We start from the raw sequence: 21,363 nt of genomic DNA, 5'->3' as shown, positions 1-21,363 counted from the left end.
TCAATAGAAATTGAAGGGGCTAGAGAGATGGCTCAGTAGTTAAGAGCACTAACTGTTCTTCCAGAGGTACTGAGTTCAAATCCCAGCAACCATATAGTGGCTCATAACTATCTGTAATAAGATCTGATGCCCTCTTCTGGTGTGTCTGAAGACAGCTACAGTGTACTTAGATATAATAAATAAATCTTTAAAAAAAGAAATTGAGGAAATTCAAGAAACCATCAGATCCTATTACAACAGCCTATACTCAACAAAACTAGAAAATCTAGAGAAAATGGACAATTTTCTAGACAGATACCAGGTACCAAAATGTAAATATTTTCTTTGAAGTATCTTGCTGTTTGGCATATTAACATCTGCACCAAATCCAGAAATATTGGAGTTGGGTATTTGTTCCCTTTCTTCAGGGATTCTTATCAAATTAAGAAAAAAATACTTGTAATATGAATTATTTGTTACTATAAGGATTATTTTGTGTTTTCCAAAATTAAAATCAGAAAATAATATAAAAACATAATAAAAGTGAGAAACAAAACATCAAGTTTGGAGAACATGTGATAACAACATATAAATGTTTTTGGTTTTTTTTTGTTTTTTTTTTTGTTTTTTTTTTGTTTTTGTTTTTTTTTACAGAGACTGGATCCGTATGGTTTTATATTTATATGCTTATTCTCATTATAATTTAATCATTCATTTGAGGGTAGAAGTGGCTTGGGCTTGAGATTAACTCTTTTCCTATTTTAAATTAACACTGGTTTTCTGCTGATGGCTAGGCAAGGCCTCACATGTAGAAGGACTGAAATACAATGCAGCCACAAAATTTTGACATACAGTTTGTCCTGCCTGCAGGTTATTTTGGGACAAGAGCCTGGCAGAATTATCGAAGAGACCAGAGAGACTTCATCCAGTAAATTATGGGAACAGATGCAGAGTCTTAAAGCTGTATCTTCATATCTTCTGATTTTTGGTAAATCCCGATATTCTATACTCATATTCTGACTTACATAGTAAAAATGTATCCTATTCAATATTTCTAAATAGTTATCTGACTAGTTATATAGCATTATATATATATATAATGAATATATTATTTTCTAATAATGCTACATTAATTAGCATATAATTAGTTAATGTAATTATGTACTGATATACTTATAAACTGTTAATTTTACAACACTTATATAATAGCCAGAGAGTACAGCATTGATTTATACAATTACCATTATGATAGATTTGTGAAAATAAATATATATTATGACCATTATATAAAATATTCTTATTTCAAAATAGTTTATAGTTAAAAGAAGGTAAATAATGAATTAAAGTGGTACCATAGCTCGAGAATATTTTAACTATTAGGCTAATCCTATGGAATCTGTCAACTCTAAGTTCTACTCATAGTAAAATCTTCAAATGCTATTAGTCTGAACAATCAGGGAATGAACTACAAGACAAATTTAAAAGTATAGTCTCTACTCCTGTTATAGCTCTATTTTAGAGTATTAATTTGAACACTGAATTTAAGAGTCTATTATTACTTACTGGTTTCTTCTGCAATGTGGAGCTAAGTCAATTCTGAATTCTGGTAGGTATATGAAACCATCAGCCTTGGTATCCTAGGAAAGAATGAAAAAATATAAGCAGAAGCATTAAGACTTAAGAAAGTACTACAACTTGAAATGGAGATACAAGAGATAGCTCACCAGTGTTGTAACAAACATTTTTCTAGAATGCTTATTAAAGAATGCTGTTTGCTTAGCATGCACTTGAAATAGCTTTCTGAAAAGCAAATGGATCATGCATTTATTAAACTAGAGGTGGCAACAACAGACTTAAATTAATGATTATACAGAATTATTTGAAAATATGCAAACAGCTCTCGCCATCATTAAGGCAAAGCAGACAAAAATATATATCAAAGAAGGCTAGCAAGGCAATCAGCTATAGCAGCATTTAGCATGTTACTAAACCTTCAGTTGTCTCACACAGAACGATGATTACATGTATCAATCATTTTCAACTTCAAAGCTTCTAAAACATCGAACAGTGAAAGATCTAAGGATGAAATTGTTTAGCATATGAACATCACAAAGCGGATTTTGAAATATAATCATCTATTCCTTGTGTATTTATATCATATCAGCAGCTCATCAAATTTGTAAGGCATGACCATGATTTTACACAAAATTAAACACCTTTCCACAGGTTTATAGGACATATTAATTTCTAGTCATCATATACCTGTGCATGTTAACTAAGTCACTTTTTTTTCTGAGTCACAGTTTTTTAAGGCTGAAGGGGGAGATCATATTATTATATGCTGTAATATTTTTAACTCACAAAACGAAAGTGTAAGTATTAAAGATTTGAGAAAATATGAGCCTAGTAATCTTGAATTTAAAAGTCAAAATTGATATATTTGATAATGATCAGATAAAAAGTAACTCTTGGATTTAGAACAACTAATAAAGGTTCCATGATATTTATTCATCTTATATCAAGTAAATTAATTGTGAAGACATTTTTCAAATGAAAATCAAAACAGAGTAGATAGAATGTACTATTTTTTCTCTGTTTAATTTCTTCAGAATTTCCTCAATATTATGTTTCATCAGAATATGAAGTCACTTGGTATTTCATATTTGCTCTTGAAAACATAAATCTGAAAATAGAAAACTTCCATATTATTTGAGAAAAGGGGAATAGGATAATATGATAAGAAATAATATTTATTAAATAATTATGTGACCAATACCGTACAACTCTTCTTTACATTATGTTAACTCTATCACAAATACTCATTGATTAAATGAGTATACATTGAGTACATATAGTGTGCTGCATATTGAAGATAATTGCTAAACTGGTGACGTTAATACCATGTAAGACAAATATAGTACTTGTGAATGTTTATGATCTAGGAGAAGATTCTCAATATAAATAGAGTAAAGTAGAATTACAAGGGCCAAATCTGTGATCTGAGATTTGAATAGGTAGAGTCGGGTGAAGAATGGCTTTCCTAAAGAAATGATGTATTGAAGTGAGACTTGAAGGAAGAGTGGGTTGTTACTTAAGTTAACAATTGAGATTATGTAATATTACAACAAGAACGAAGACACAGGAAAGATTCGATGAATGGATAGAGTACAGCACAACAGAGAAAATAGAAGTGGCAAGTATATGGGGTGTAAAAATTACAGGATGGCTAGTATAAGATATAAAAGAAGAGTTACACAGGATTCACATTTCATGTTAAAGACATTATTATTATTATTATTATTATTATTATTATTTTATGGTTATTCTCTGTATTTACATTTCAGTTGTTATCCCCTTTCTCCCCTGCTCCCATAAGAGTCATAATGGAAAGTTGTTGATGGATTTCATTAAAGAGGAAACATTTTTTAAAATGTGATGAGATGATATAGTACGAATATGACAAATTTATATTTTAAAAGATCTGATTAGAGTGGTAAACTAAATTAGAGAAAGGCTAAAGTGCACAGGAAAAGATAGACTGAGGGCTATTGAAATTGTTTGACAGCTAACAATGGCTTGGACTAGAAAGTGAAAATGATGAATTTGATAGATACTTTAATCAAATGGGGATAATTTTAGTTAAAGTAGATATGGATACACTGTAGGAAGCAAAATAGCACAGGTTTGAGGATAATTTCTTAAAAGAAAACTGCAGCGAAGATATCATTTTAAGGATGGCACAATAGTGAATTTTGCTTTGTACATACTGAATATGGAAAATCTTAAGATAGCCTAATGGAGAAATAATTGAATTATATGGCCTAAGTGAAAGAAGAGAAATTTAGGGTATAGATATAAATATGTGTGAACCATGTATACATATAGAAATTGAGGGTGTATACAAGAAAAAATTCTTATTGAAAGGTATACATAAAAATAAGAAAACTTAGAGGTGATTCCTGAGTAACTGAAACAACTCACTTGGAAGATATGACAATTTTGAAAATGTGTTAAAGAGTTGTGGCAGGATGAAAATGAGGAAAGTCCAAGTAAAATGGAGTATGCAAGTATTAGATTTAGCAACATCAAAATGTGAGGGTTATCTTCTAAAATTTTTTCCCACAGTATGTGTGGAGTGGGGGCATTTTAAGTGAGTTATGAACCCAAAAAGCAGTAATAGCATCAAGAAGCCTGACTGTACATGTCAGGATGTTAAGGTAAACATTCAAGCAAAAATGAAAGATCTGGATCCCTCTGCAAACTGGGAATAATTTATGAGTATCTTATAGTCAGTATGTCCCCAAAAAACTAATGGGCTTGCCAATTCTATACTGTAAAATTATATTTGTTGGGCTTTATAACCAAATAAGTGCACCCGATTCATTTCACTTTTATCTAAAGGAAAGGATCCTACCACTTAAAAGTTTGGAAGATGAACCTGGTTGAGAAAGAAAGGATCAATACATAAGAGAAAGTGGAATGAAAATTTTTGGAAAGCATTGTGACTTGTTTTAAGGAAAATGGACAAGATCAGCTACACAGGCACTTGTTGGACCACAGGTGAGCCTGAGGCATAGGCCCAGGGAGATCACACAGGGAGTTCTCAGAGCACATCGAGCATGTGCTCTCTAGAACAGGGTCCCTGCGGGCCCACAGTGAGGGCCAGGTCCCCACCACCAGGAATCAGGATCTGCCTTCAAAAGGCTGAGCTCCCAGACAAGCTACACAGGCCATTATCCACCTGGACCAAAAGTGAGCATGAGATACAGGCTGGCCAGCTATACTGCAAGGAAACTCCAGGGATTTTCAGAGAGTGGGGGAGCATGATGCTCTCTGGAAAAGGGTACTTTTGGGCCTAGAAAAGGAGCCAGGTCTCCACCATTAGGACGCAAAACCTATGGGCAGAGAGCTGAGTTCCCAGAATGGACTCTCAAGAGCTCTCACACCTGAGCTCACAAAGACAGAACTGTGTCACTGCCATCAGAACTTACTGCTTGTCCAGAAAGAGCGGAACACCCAGGAGCAATCTCACTACTGAGCCCACAGACCTTCAACCCACAGGAGAGACAAGCACCATTCAGAAACAAGATCACCCACAATAACTGACAGCAAGATAGAAAGAGGAAAGACCAAGAACCCAAGAAAGGGTAACGAAGACAACCTGGTAACATCAGAATCCAGCTTTCCCACCACAGCAAATAGTGGATATCCCAACACTCCACAAAAATAAGATTTAGACTTAAAATCATACTTCAGGATGATGATGGAGATCTTTGAGAAGCCCTTAAACAATTACAGAAGACCCAGGAGAAATTCCTCAAAGAACTACAAGAAAACACAAACAGGTGAAGGAATTGAAAATGGAAATAGATACAATAAAGAAATAACAAAAGGAGACAACCCTAGAAATAGAAAACCTAAGAGAGAAATCAGGAGACATAGATGCAAGCATCACCAACAGACTATAAGAGATGAAAGAGAAGTTCTCAGAGGATCAAGAGATCATAGAAACCATTGACAAAACAGTAAGAGAAGATGCAAAAACCAAAAAATGCCTAACCCAAAATGTCCAGGAGATCTAAGACATAATGAGAAGACCAAACCTAAGGATAAAAGGTGTAGAACAGGCAAAGAATATCAAATGAAAGGCACAGTAAATATCTTCAACAAAATCATAGAAGAAAACTTTCCTACCCTTAAGAACAAGATGACCATGAACCAAAAGAAGGCAGCAGAACTCCTAATAGATTGGATCAGAAGAGAAATTCTTCCAGACACATAATAGTCAAAACACCAAATGTTCAAATAAAGAAAGAATACTAAAAGAAGTAAGGGGAAAAGGATATGTAACATATAAGCAGACCAATCAGAATTACACTAGACTTTTCAACAGAGACTATGCTAGAAGATCCTGGACAGACATCATACAGACTCTAAGAGAACACAAATGCTAGACCAGGTTACTATATCCAGAAAAACTCACAGTTGCTATAGATGAAGAGAACAAGATATTCCAGTGGAAAAAAACAAATTTACACAATATCTGAACACAAATCCAGACCTACAAAGGATAATAGATAGAAAATTCAACACAAAATGGATACTACATGCTAGAAAAAGCAAGAAAATAACTATGCAAGAAAATCAAAAGAAGTAAGACACACAAACATAATCCTGCATCTAACAACAAAAATTACAAGAAACAACAATCATTATTACTTAATAAATGTTAACATAAATGGACTCAATTCCCCAATAAAGAGACATAGACTATCAGACTAGATATGTAAAAAGGACCTGCATTTTGCTGCATACAGGAAACTCAGAGACAAAGACTGATAGTACCTCAGATTAAAAGGCTAGGAAAAAAAAAAACAAAACAACAACAAAAAAAACTTCCAAGCTGGTCCCAAAAAACAATCTGGAGTATCCATTCTAATATTTAATAGAATAAATTTTCAATCAAAAGTTATCAAAAAATAAGGAAGAACACATTTTAGACATCACAGAAAAAAACTATCAAGACAAACTCTAAATCCTGAACATCTCTGCTCATAATACAAGAGCACCCACATTCATAAAAGAAACCCTACTAAAGCTCAAACCATACACTGTACCACACACAATAATATGGGGAGACTTCAACAGCCCACTCTTATCAGTGGACAGATCATGGAAGAAGACACTGAACAGAAACACAGCAGAGGTTATGACAAAATTGGAATTAATAGACAGGTACAGAATATTTCATCCTAAAACAAAATAATATATATATGCTATCTTCTCAGCATCTCACAGCACCTTCTCCAAAATTGACCATATAGTCATTCACAAAGCAAGTCTTAACAGATATAAGAAGACTGAAATGCTCCCATGCATCCTATCAGATCACCATGGACTAAGGCTGGTCTTTAATAAAAACAAAGACAACAAAAAGCCCACATACATATGGAAGCTGAACAATGTGCTACTCAAAGATAAGATGGTCAAGTAAGAAATAAAGGAAAAAATTAAGGAATTTTTTTTTTTTAGAATTTAATGAAAATAAAAGCACAACATAGTCAAACCTATGGGATGCAATGAAAGTGGAACTAAGAGGAAAACTCATAGCTCTGAGTGCCTCAAAAAAGAAACTGGAGAGAGCATACACTAGCAACTTGACATCAAAGCTGAAAGCTCAAGATCAAAAAGAAACAGATACACCCAAAAAGAGTAGATGGTAAAAAATAATGAAACTTAGAGCAGAAATCAACCAGTTCAAAACAAAACCAACCATACAATGAATCAACAAAACCAGGAGCTGGTTCTTTGAGAAAATCAACAAGATCAATAAACCTCTAGCCAGAATAACTAGAGGGCACAGAGAGAGTATCCAGTTAAACAAAATCAGAAATTAAAGGGGAGACATAACAACAAAAACTGAGGAAATTCAAGAAATCATCAGATCCTAGTACAAATGCCTATACTCAACAAAATTAGAAAATCTAGAGGAAATGGACAAATTTCTAGATAGATACCAGATACCAATGTTAAATCAGAACTAGATTAGCCATCTAAACAATCTCCTAACACCTAAAGAAATAGAAGCAGTCATCAGAAGCCTCCCAAACAAACAAAGCCCAGGACCAGACGGGGTCAGTGCAGAATTCTATCAAATATTCATAGAATACCTAATACCAGTACTCTCCAAACAATTCCTCAAAATAGAAACAGAGGGAATACTACCCAACTCAATCTTCAAAGCCACAATTACTCTCATTAATAAACCACACAAAGAACCTACAAGGAAAGAGAACTTCAGACCAATATCCCTCATGATAATTGATGTAAAAATACTCAATAAAATTCTTGCAAACTGAATCCAAGAACATATCAAAACAATCATTCACCATGATCAAGCAGGGTTCATCCCTGGGATGCAGGGATGGTTCAATATATTGAAATCCATCAATGTAATCCACCATATAAACAAACTGAAAGAAAAAAAAAAAACACGGTCTTCTAACTAGATGCTGAGAAAGCATTTGACAAAATTCAGCACCCCTTCATGTTAAAAGTCTTGGAAACATCAGAAATCCAAAGCCCATACCTTAATATAGTAAAAACAATATACAGAAAACCCATAGCCAACATCAAACTAAACAGTGAGAAATTTGAAGCAATCCCACTAAAATTAGGGACTAGACAAGGCTACCCACTTTCCCCCTACCTATTCAACATAGTACTTGAAATCCTAACCAATTTGACAACAAAAGACAATTAGACAGAAAAAGGAAGTCTATGGGATACAATTTGGAAAGGAAGATGTCAAAATATCACTATTTGCTGATGACATGGTAGTATACTTAAGTGACCCCAAAAATTCCAACAGAGAACAACTTCAGCTGTTTATATCCAGTGGCTGGATATAAAATTAACTCAACTCAAACTGATCAGTAGTCTACTCTACTCATAAAATAATCATTCTGGGAAAGAAATTAGGGAATCAACACCTTTCACAATAGTCACAAACAATATAAAATACATTGGTGTGACTCTAAATAAGAAAGTAAAATGTCCATATGACAAGAACTTCAAATCTCTGAAGAAGGAAATTGAAGAAGATCTCAGATGATAGAAAGATCTCCCATGCTCATAGAATCCAAGGATAGACATTGTCAAAATGGCCATCTTACCAAAAGCAATCTACAGATTTAATGTAATCCCCATCAAAATTCCAACTCAATTCTTCTTAGAGTTAGAAAGAGCAATTTGAAAATTCATCTAGAATAACAAAAAGTGTAGAATAGTGAAATCTATTCTCAACAAGAAGAAAACTGGGAGAATCACCATCCCTGACCTCAGGCTATGTTACAAACAACTTGTGTTAAAAATCCCAAGGTACTGGTACAGAAATAGGCAGGTATATCAGTGGAATAGAATTGAAGATCCAGAAATGAACCCTCACACATATTGTCACTTGATTTTTGACAAAGGGGCTGTAAACATTCAATGGAAAAAGGACAGCCTCTACAACACATGGTGTTGGTTCAACTGGCAGTCAGCATGTAGAAAAATACAAATTGATCCTCTCTTATCTCCTTGTACAAAGCTCAGGTGCAAGTGGATCAAACATCTCCATGTAAAACCAGGTACACTGAAACTACTATAAGAGAGTGTGGGAAAATTCTTTGAACACTTACGCACAGGGGGAAATTTCCTTAACAGAACACCAATGGCCTATGCTCTAAGATCAAGAATCGATAAATGGGGCCTCATGAAACTGCAAAGTTTCTATAAGGCTAAGGATACTGTCAAGAAAACAAAATCCCAGTCTACAGACTGGAAATGGATATTTACCAATCCCACATCTGATAGAGGGCTATTATTCAATATATACAATGAATGCAAGAAGTTAAGACTCCAGATAATCAAAAGTTCCTATTAAAAAATGGGGTATAGAGCTAAACAATGAATTCTCATCTGAGGAATACCAAATGGCTGAGAATCACCTAAAAATGTTCAACATCCCTAGTCATAAGGGAAATGTAAATCAAAACAACCCTGAAATTCCACCTCACACCAGTCAGAATGGCTTAGATCAAAAGCTCAGGGGACAGCAGATGCTGGTGAGGATGTGGAGAAAGAGGAACACTTCTCCACTGTTGATGGGGTTGTAAACTGGTACAACCACTCTGGAAATCAGTCTGGCCATTCCTCAGAAAATTGGACATACTACTACCTCAAGACCCAGTTATTCCACTTCTGGGCATATACCCCAAAGATGCTCCACCATGGTAATAGCAGCCTTATTTATAATAGCCAGAAGCTGGAAAGAACCCAGTTGTCCTTCAGTAGATTAATGAATACAGAAATTGTTGTACATTTACACAATGGAGTACTACTCAGGTACTAGAAACAATGACTTTATGAAATTCCTAGGAAAATGGATGTATCTAGAGAATATCATCCTGAGTGAGGTAATTCAATAACAAAAGAACAGACATAATATGCGGTCACTGATAATTGGATATGAGCCCCAGAAAGCTCTGAATATCCAAGAAACAACTCACAGACCATATGAAGCTCAAACATAAGGAAGGCAAAAAATGTGGAAGCCTCAGTCCTTCTTAGAAAAAAAGAACATAAAAAGAAAAAAATCATGTATTTATCATATATTATTATGTATCAAATTTTGTGGACTATAATAATATTTTTTAGAATAATTTTTTTTAAAAAGTGGGATTCAGACAAGACAAACAACTTGGTTGGCCTCTTATATTTAATAAGTGAAAGAGCTTGGAGTAGAAACAGGTATTTTTGATTTCAAAAGATTAAATCACCTTTACTAGATGTAGTAGACAGTTTAGATAGCATTTTTAAAAGCATAAAGTAGTAACATTTGCTCAACCCTGACATTAGGTCTTATGAGCATCTTTTACTTTTCCAGGAGTGTGCACCCTTACTGCTACCATAAAACTTTATTTCAACATCAGAATCTTTACTGTCTTGTGCACTTACATTCAGATGTGAGAACCAGTAGAGTGTTGAATGTTTCAAAATAAACCAGTATTTTTTCCAACTAAAGAGCGAGATTCCTCTAGATGCTCTTTTATGCCAAAGCCATCCCTCACAGGTTCCATGTCCCAGTTCAGTACAGGAAATTGCACAGAATAGATTTTTAGACCAAGAATTTCGGTCTTCCTCAGAGAAAAATGCGGGCAAGAGTCTTTTAAACCAGGACCCTGCAAAAACAAACAAAAATAAAATTTTAGTTTGGATATCATGACAATGTAGACTTCAAATTATCATGACATTTTCAAACATTTGCAGCAATCTAACAGCTTACCATTAGACAGTTTTTCTTCACAGTAAAATGACAATATTTTACTTTTTTTTAACTTATAGACACTTATATTTCTTACTTTGTCAGTAGTCATTTCAGCATTTGTTTTATTTTTTGTCCTACACTGTCAATTTTTAACCTCCTGGCTGATGTATTAAGAAGATTAACACCTTATTTGTCATATATTTAAAATCTATCTCTTTTGTTTATGGCATTGTGGTGCGTACATAATTTTTCAATAGTTAGCCACAAATATGAAAAGTTTATGTTTTTGCTTTAAATGTTAAAGTTTTATTCATTTTATATAAAAATCATGAATATATCTATCTTGATTTCTGTATATTATATAAAACAACAATCCAAGGATATTTCTTTTTCAAAATATTTTAACAAATGCTTTGAACTATCTTGAATAATATTTAGTTTACTAATTACTCTTAAATTATTTTGTATGTTTAATCTATATCTGTAGCAATCATTCCTTTCATTAAAATAAAAATATTTTAATTTTTCTGGACAATATTATTATGTACTAATATTTTATGATTTATTAATATATTTTTATAGTCAGTTAAACCTGAATTTATCGTTCTGGCTTGTTTTCTGATAACACTTTCCCCTTTTTGAACTTTTAAAGGAGTGTTAGCTTCCAAATACACCCTGTTATGTTAGAATTCTGACTGAAAAATTTAGATGAATTTTAAAAAACATAATATTTTACTACTAAAATTATGAGGCATATACATCATCAAGTAACTCAACATTTACCAAGACTTCGATGAAGATATTCTATATTTCAAATATATGTTCTATATATTTTCTCTTCTTTGGTGTTTTGTATTTTGTGGTTTTTGTTAAAATATTTGGTTAAAATTCTCTTTCCTTGTAGGTATTTTCTTGTTATGCAATGGGTGATATAAATGGTTTAATCCTCAGGATTTCAATGTCTCCTACACTACTTGTTGGTAATAGCCTAAATCTGTAAGGGTAGATCTGAAATGTAAATAAATTACAGTTTTGATTACAATAACTTAATAGATATTAATCAAAGGTCATTCATATTAGTGTAAATGAGATTAAGAATGTTATCCAAAAATAATTTGGCTCTATTATTATTATTATTATTATTATTATTAATAATTATTTGATATTTTCGCTACTTACATTTCAAATGTTATCCTGTTTCCAGATTTTCAATCTGGAATCCCCCTAAGCCATTCCCCCTCTTCCTGCCTCTATGAGGGTTTTCCCCCACCCATCCACTTCCTCCTACCTCCCTGCCATATTATTCCCCTAACTGGGAAATTAAGCCTTCAGAGGGCCAAGGACCTCTCCTCTCTTTGATGCCTGATAAAGCCATTCTCTGTTACATATGCTGCTGGAGCCATGGGCTCCCCCATGTGTACTCTTTGGTTGGTGGTTTAGTCCCTGTGAGCTCTTGGGGATCTGGATGGTTGACATTATTGTTCTTCCTATGAGGTTGCAAACCCCTTCAGCTCCTTCAGTCCTTTCTCTAACTCCTCATTGGTGACCCTGTTCTCAATCCAATAGCTGATTGTGAGCATGTGACTCTGTATTTCTCAGACTCTGGCAGAGGCTATCAGGAGATATCTATATTGGGTTCCTGTCAGCATGCAATTCTTGGCATCTACAATATTGTCTGGGTTTGGTGACTGTGTATGGGATGGATCTCCGGGTGGGGCAGTCTCTGTATGGCATTTCCTTCAGTCTCTGCTCCATACTTTGTCTCTGTATTTCTTTCTGTGAATATTCTGTTCCCCCTTTCAAGAAGCACTGGAGCATCCATTCTTTTGTCTTCCAACTTTTTGGGTTTCATGTGGTCTGTGGATTGAATCTTCAGTATTCCAAGGTTTTTGGCTAATATCCACTTATATGAGTGCATATCATGTTGGGTAGTGTTCCTTCTGTTTCTATTTTGTGGGAATAGTTTGAAGAATATTGGTATTAGGTCTTCTTTGAATTTTTAATAGAATTCTCTACTAAATCTATCTGGTCCTGGGCTTTTTTGGTTGGGAGACTTTTAATGACTGCTTCTACTTTTTTAGGAGTTATGGAACTGTTTAGATAGTTGATCTGATCCTAATTTAACTTTGGTACCTGGAATCAACTGTGGAAATGGAAAACTTGGGAAAGAGGTCAGGCACAAATGATGCAGCAACAACAACAGAATATAAGGGAAAAAAGAGAAAAAATGATAGTCTTAGAAAATACCTCAGAAGATATCGACAAAACAGTCAAAGAAAATTCAAAACACACACACACACACACACACACACACACACACACACACAAAACTCCTAACCCAAAACATCCAGGTAATCCAGGATACAATGAAAGACCAAACCTAAGAATAACAGGAATAAAAGAGAGTTAAGATTACCATTTCAAAGAACCTGAAATCATCTTTAACAAAACCATAGAAGGAAACTTCCCCAGCCAAAAGAAAGAGGTAGCCATAAATGTACAAGAAGCATATATAACACCAAATAAATTGGAAAAGATAAGAAAATCCTCTCATTACATTAATAATCAAAACACTAAATGCACAGAACAAAGAAAAATATTAAAGTGTGCAAGGAAATAAGGCCAAGTAACATGTAAAGGAAGACCTTTCAGAATTATATCAGACTTCTCAACAGAGACACTAAAATCCACAAGAGCCTGGTCATATGTCATGCAGACTCTAAGAGAACATAAATTCCAGCTAAGGCTACTATATCTTGCAAACCTCTCAATCAACATAAATGGAGAAACCAAAAAAATTTCACGACAAACCATATGTCTCTCTCTTTCTCTCTCTCTCTCTCTCTCTCTCTCTCTCTCTCTCTCTCTCTCTCTCTCTCTCTCTCTCTGTGTGTGTGTGTGTGTTTGTGTGTGCATACACATAGCATTTCACCCTAAAATGAAACAATATACAATCTTCTCATCACCTCATTGAACCTTTTCCAATGGTCCAAATAATTGCTCACAAAGAAAGCCTTAACAGATACAAGAAGATTGAAATAACCCCACACTTCCTATCCAATCACCACAGAATAAGGCTAGACTTCAGTAACAGCAAAAACAACAGAATGCCCATATACCCATGGAAACTGAACAACTCTCTGCTCATTGATAATTTGGTCAGGGAAGAAATAAAGAAATAAATTATAGACTTCTTATAATTCAAAAAAATGAAGGCACAATATACCCAAACATATGTGATGCAATAAGAGCTGTGCTAAGAGGAAAATTCATAGCACTAAGTGTCCCCATAAAGAAATTGAAGAGATCCTACACCAACAACTTAACATCACATGTGAAAGCAATAGAAGGAAAAGAAGCAAACACCCCCCCAAAAGTATAAGGAAATAGTCAAACTTAGGGCTGAAATCAACCAAATAGAAATAATGAAATCAATATAAAGAATCAAGAAAACAACAACAAAAAAGCTGGGTTTTTTTTTTTTTTTTGAGAAAATTAGCTAGATAAACCTCTATCCAAATGAACTAAATGACATAGAGACAGTATCCAAATTATCAAAATCAAAAATGAAAAGAAAAACATAACAACAGAAACTTTTAAAAATTCATTTTATCCTACTACAAAAGACTATATCCAACATAACTAAAAAAATCTAGATGGAGAGAGCGGAGCCTGGCCCAACTGCCAGCCGGAAAGGCGGCTCATACAGGCTGAGAAACTGCGACCTGGAACAGATCTTAGGAACTTCTGTTCCCACCCGGAGACGACTTCAGGAAGCAGAGCGGAGCCTGGCCCAACTGCCAGCCGGAAAGGCGGCTCGTACAGGCTGAGAAACTGCGACCTGGAACAGATCTTAGGAACTTCTGTTCCCACCCGGAGACGACTTCAGGACACAGAGCGGAGCCTGGCCCAACTGCCAGCCGGAAAGGCGGCTCCTACAGGCTGAGCAACTGGTGAGTGGGAGACCTAGGCTGCGGGGGAGCAGAGGGATCTCTGCGGAGTGCACACGGAAAGGGCACCCCCTGCCCTGACCTGCCCTGTCCTCCCCGATACAGTGACTGGGAACAGATCTTAGGAACTTCTGTTCCCACCCTGAGACGACTGCAGGACACAGAGCAGAGCCTGGCCCAACAGCCAGCCGGAAAGGCGGCTCGAACAGGCTGAGCAACTGGTGAGTGGGAGACCTAGGCTGCGGGGGAGCAGAGGGATCTCTGCGGAGTGCACACAGAAAGGGCACCCCCTGCCCTGACCTGCCCTGTCCTCCCCGACCCAGTGACCGGGAACAGATCTTAGGAACTTCTGTTCCCACCCTGAGACGACTTCAGGACACAGAGCAGAGCCTGGCCCACCTGCCAGCCGGAAAGGTGGCTCGGAGAGGCTGAGCATCTGTGACCAGGAACAGATCATAGGAACATCTGTTCCCATCTGCAACTTTAGTACTCAGAGCGGAGCCTGGCCCAGCTGCCACCCGGAACCTGGGCTGCCGGGGAGTAGAGAGATCTCTGTGGAGTGCACACGGAAAGTGTACCAGGGACACAGACCAGATACAAGGAAAAGGCAAGAACATATCACTGACAACAAAATGGCAAGAGGAAAGAGAAAGAGTATATCCCAAGGAAACCAAGACAATCTAGCAACACCAGAACCCAGCTCTCCGATAGTAGCAAACATCGGAATTCCAAACACTCCAGAGAAAGAAGACACAGACCTGAAATCATGCCTCAAGACGCTGATAGAGTTACTTAAACAAGAAAGGGAGGAAAAGCAAAAAGATTCAGAAGCTTTTAAAGAAGAAACAAGAAAAACACTCAAAGAACTCAAAGAACGAGATGAAAACAGAACCAAAGAAATAAAGGAATGGAAGAGGGAAATTAAAACAGAAATTGACACAATAAAGAAAGCGCTAAAAGAGATAACCCTAGAGTCAGAACACCAAAAAAAGAAATCAGGAGTCACAGAAGCAAGCATTTCCAACAGATTACAAGAGATCGAGGAGAGAATCTCGGGGGCAGAAGACAACATTGCAAACATAGACAAAACAGCCAGAGAAGATGCAAAAAACAAAAAGCTCCTAACCCAAAATGTCCAGGAAATACAAGACACAATGAGAAGACCGAACCTAAGGATAATAGGAATAGAAGAGGGAGAAGAGTATCAACTAAGAGGCACAGTAAATATCTTCAACAAAATCATAGAAGAAAACTTCCCTACCCTCAAGAATGAGATGACCACGAGCATAAAAGAAGCCTTCAGAACTCCAAATAGGTTGGACCAGAAAAGAAATCCCTCCCGACACATAATAGTAAAAACATCAAGTGCCCAAAGTAAAGAAAGAATACTAAAAGCAGTAAGGGAAAAAGGTCAGGTAACATATAAAGGCAGACCAATCAGACTCACACTCGATTTCTCAACAGAGACTATGTAAGCTAGAAGAGCCTGGACAGACATCATGAACTCCTTAAGAGAGCACAAGTGCCAGCCCAAGCTGCTATAACCAGCAAAACTATCAATCACCATCGATGGAGAGACAAAGATATTGGAAGACAAATCAAAATTCACACAATATCTGACCACAAACCCAGCACTACAACAAATTATAGGTGGAAAACCCAATACAAGGAGGGAAAATACAGCCTAGTAAAAACAAGAAAACTCCTAAACAAGAAAACTAAAAGAAGAAAAAGACACAGACACAACTCAACCCAAAAAAGCAAAAATGGCAGGAAACAGAAACAATTATTCCTTGATATCTATTAACATAAATGGTCTCAACTCCCCAATAAAGAGACATAGACTATCAGACTGTATACATAAACAAAATCCAGCCTTTTGCTGCATACAGGAAACTAATCTCAGAGACAGAGACAGACACTATCTCAGAGTAAAAGGGTGGAAAAAAAACTTCCAAGCAAACAGCTCCAAGAAGCAAGCTGGAGTGGCTATTCTAATATCGAATAAAGTAAACTTCCAACCAAAAGTTATCAAAAAGGATAAAGAAGGACACTTTTTACTCATTACCTGGAAAATCTGTCAGGAGGAACTCTCAATCCTTAACATATATGCTCCAAATAAAAAATCACCCACATTCATAAAAGAAACTCTACTAAAGCTCAAAAAATACATTTCACCCCACACAATAATAGTGGGAGACTTTAAGACCCCACTCTCAACAATGGACAGATCAGGGAAACAGAAACTGAACAAGGACACTGCAAAACTAGCAGAGACTTTGAACCAACTAGAATTAATAGATATATACAGAACATACTATCCTAAAGTAAAAGAATACACCTTCTTCTCACCACCCCATGGCACCTTCTCCAAAATTGATCACATAATTGGACACAGAACGAGCCTTCATCGATATAAGAAGATTGAAATACTCCCATGCATCCTCTCAGATCACCATGGTCTACGGCTGGTCTTTAACAACAACAAAGACAACAAAATGCCCACATACACATGGAAACTAAACAACGCTCTGTTAAAGGATAGCAGGGTCAAAGAAGAAATAAAGAAAGAAATTAAGGACTTTCTAGAATTCAACGAAAATGATAACACAACATACCCAAACCTATGGGATGCAATGAAAGCAGTATTGAGAGGAAAACTCATTGCCCTAAGTGCTTCCAAGAAGAAACTGGTGAGAGCTCACATCAGCAACCTGACAGCACAGCTAAAAGCCCTAGAACAAAAGGAAGCAGATATACCCAAAAAGAGTAGTCGGCAAGAAATAATCAAAATTAGGGCAGAAATAGACCAAACAGAAACAAAAAAAAAAAACCATTGAAAAAATCAACAAAACAAAGAGTTGGTTCTTTGAGAAAATCAACAAGATTGATAAACCCCTAGCCAGACTAACTAAAGGGCAAAGAGAGAGTATCCAAATTAACAAAATCAGAAAGGAAAGTGGTGACATAACAACTGAAACTAAGGAAATTCAAGAAATCATCAGATCCTACTACAAAAACTTATACTCCACAAAATTGGAAAATCTGGAGGAAATGGATGAATTCCTAGACAGATACAAGGTCCCAAAGTTTAACCAGGACCAAGTAAACCATCTAAATAACCCTATAACACCTAAAGAAATAGAAGAAGTCATCAAAAGCCTCCCAACCAAAAAAAGCCCAGGTCCAGACGGGTTCAGTGCAGAATTTTATCAGACATTTATTGGGGATATAACACCAATACTCTCCAAACTATTCCAAAAGATAGAATCAGATGGAATACTACCCAACTCATTTTTTGAGGCTAAAATATCCCTCGTACCTAAACCACACAAAGACCCTACAAGGAAAGAGAACTTCAGACCAATCTCACTTATGAACATTGATGCAAAAATACTCAACAAAATCCTTGCAAACCGAATCCAAGAACACATCAAAACCATCATTCATCATGACCAAGTAGGCTTCATCCCTGGGATGCAGGGATGGTTTAACATAAGGAAATCCATCAATGTAATCCACCATATAAACAAACTTAAAGACCAAAATCAAATGGTCATCTCACTAGACGCTGAGAAAGCATTCGACAAAATCCAACACCCCTTCATGTTTAAAGTACTGGAAAGAACAGGAATCCAAGGCCCATATTTAAACATAATAAAAGCAATATACAGCAAACCAACAGCCAGCATCAAACTTAATGGCGAGAAACTTGAAGCAATCCCACTAAAATCAGGGACTCGACAAGGCTGCCCACTCTCTCCCTACCTATTCAACATAGTACTGGAAGTCCTGGCTGGAGCAATTAGACAGCAAAAGGAGATCAAGGGGATACAAATCGGAAAGGAAGAGATAAAAACATCACTCTTTGCCGATGACATGATAGTGTACTTGAGTGACCCCAAAAATTCCACCAGAGAACTCCTACAGCTGATAAACAAGTTCAGCAAAGTGGCCGGATACAAAATTAACTCAAACAAATCAGTAGCCTTCCTATACTCAAAGGAAAAACATGTGGAGAAAGAAATTAAGGAAAAGGTACCCTTCACAATAGTTACAAAAACTATGAAATACCTTGGTGTGACTCTAACTAAGGAAGTGAAGGACCTGTATGACAAGAACTTCAAACCTCTAAAGAAAGAAATTGAGGAGGATCTCAGAAAATGGAAAGATCTCCCATGCTCATGGATTGGAAAGATCAACATCTTAAAAATGGCCATCCTACCAAAAGCAATCTACAGATTCAATGCAATTCCCATCAAAATTCGAACCCAGTTCTTCATGGAATTGGAAAGATCAATGTGCAATTTCATATGGAATAACAAAAGACCTAGAATAGCGAAATCCATCCTCAACAACAAAAAAACATCTGCGGGAATCACTATCCCTGACCTCAAGCTATATTACAAGGCAATTGTGCTGAAAACTGCATGGTACTGGTACAGAAATAGGCAAGTGGATCAATGGAATAGAATAGAAGATCCAGAAATGAGCCCTCATGTATATGGTCACCTGATTTTTGACAAAGGAGCAGTAAACATTCAATGGAAAAAGGACAGCCTATTCAACAAATGGTGCTGGTCCAACTGGCACTCAACATGCAAAAGAATGAAAATAGACCCTTTCTTATCTCCTTCATACAAGCAGGGGGAGAGGGGATAAAATAGAAAAAATGGGGTAGATAACATTTGATATGTAAATACATGAAATATCTAACAAAATAAAATGTTGACAATAAAAAAAATAAAACCAATGTAGAATAATCACATGATCATCTCATTAGATGCTGAAATGCATTGGGCAAAATATAACACCCCTTCATGTTAAAAGTTTTGGAGAGATCAGTAATTTAATGCTCATATCTAAACATAGTAAAAGCAATATACAACAAACTAACAGCAGGTATTAATTTAAATGGATACTCAAAGCAATCCCACTAAATCAGAGACAACACATGGATGTCTATTCTTTCCATATATATTTCATACAGTACTTGAAATTCTATCATGCATATATTAATAAATTGATCTGTTTATACAACCATTCTTTAAAAAGGCCTATAACAAAAATGTTCTATAGCAACTCTGGGAAATTTAGTGCTGACATTATGTTTTAGCTCTTCAATATAAGCAGCAATGGAAAGAAATGCATTTGTAAGAACAGAAGAAAAAAAGCCAACAAAAAGAAACTTACAGTCAATCCAGTTTTGGGCTTTTGCCTTCATGAAACAATTTATAATATTCTACAAAGAAAAGAACATGCAAATTAGATAATCCAACTACTGAAACGGCTATAGTAATTTACTATTTTAATTTGATCAGGTAATAACACTTCATCTCCATTTAAACACATTGTTGTAATATAGAAATACTTTAAAAATTTAAAAGGACAAAAGTATCTTACTATCATCAGGAAATGCTACTTATTTTATTGTAAAGAAAGATTAATTATAATCTAAGAGATGTAGGATGGGCAGTACTGATGTGAAAGGCTGACCTCTGTAAATGACATAGCTGTTGCACATGTAATTTGTGTTTGTGGTTATTAAATGAGACCTACACAATATAAAGAAAATTGAATATTCCGTCTCGGAGGGGGAGGGGCTCTTGATGCTCTGTCCTTAGCTAAGGACCAAAAATCAACTAATGAGGGTTGTAGCATTTTTCCTTGTATACAAGATGGTGGGGGAGCAATTGCTAGGTACTTCAAGAATAGTTGGATGACCTTATACTTGTGCCCATGTGGAAATCATTAGATGGTTTTAGTCAGTTATAAACGAAAAACAATAATAATAAATAACAAGCAGAGCTATAAACTTGGAAGGAAAGTAGAAATATGTTGGGGAAGACGTGGAGGAGTTAACTAGAAGGAAAGAGTGGAGACATGTTGAACAGTTTAGAAAGGGATCTAGGGGAGAGCAGTAGGAGACGGCTATTATCAAGAACCATCTTATACATGTAGAAAAATTTAAAAAACATTTTAAAGTGATTGGATCAGTATCCCAGTTCTATTAAATTCTCCTTGAATTTCCAGAATTAACCTTAGTTTTATTTGTTATAGTGTTTCCAATACATAGTGTCATGAACTTATTATTAGCTATTTTGATATTTTACATACACATTCATTACTGACTATTCTGATAGTTTATTATTTTTTGATAAGTTTACAATAGTTCAAAAAAACCTTTCGTGGAATTAGAATGAGCTACTAAAGTATAAGAAAATAAGTTTAGTAATATTGTGCTAGCCATGTTTGTAGTAGGCAATTTTGTGATTTTTTCCAACTTATTATACTGTGTATGCTAATTGCTGAGTTCTTGTATCAGAAAATACTCAATGAATGAATGTAATGGCAAATAAACCCAGGTGGTTGTTGTCTAGCTATACTTTGTGACTTTGAAGCATTAAATTTCTCGTTAGGAAATTAAAAAAAAATATGATTGAGTAATTTTATTCTCAGAGCTTATTATATACATGTTTCCAAATATTCATTTCACAAGATACTTGTTTATTTTTAAATGATGACGGTAATAAAAGGACAAAGTTAAATATGCAAAATATTCAAACAAAATAGATGTATGAGTTGTAAATATTAAAACTGTGTTTCTATTCATTTTGCCTACTG

At 35.5% G+C, this 21,363-nt stretch overlaps 1 protein-coding gene across 1 annotated transcript in view; it reads right to left on the bottom strand.

Moving 5' to 3' along the window:
• The window catches only part of LOC308414969 (uncharacterized protein), a gene marked incomplete at both ends in the record, with an annotated part of 347,470 nt that overhangs the window by 48,644 nt on the left and 277,463 nt on the right, over positions 1-21,363 (bottom strand). Inside the window, 4 exons of the mRNA XM_080910119.1 lie at positions 1,543-1,616; positions 10,480-10,703; positions 19,933-19,981; positions 20,219-20,294. Of these exons, the coding sequence (XP_080766245.1) occupies positions 1,543-1,616; positions 10,480-10,703; positions 19,933-19,981; positions 20,219-20,294 (423 nt within the window). The remainder of the gene's footprint in view (positions 1-1,542; positions 1,617-10,479; positions 10,704-19,932; positions 19,982-20,218; positions 20,295-21,363) is intronic.

This window comes from Micromys minutus (genome assembly GCF_963924665.1).
Source record: "Micromys minutus genome assembly, chromosome: X".
NCBI classification, from domain to species: Eukaryota; Metazoa; Chordata; class Mammalia; order Rodentia; family Muridae; genus Micromys; species Micromys minutus.
This window is presented reverse-complemented; position numbering and strand designations above follow the sequence as displayed.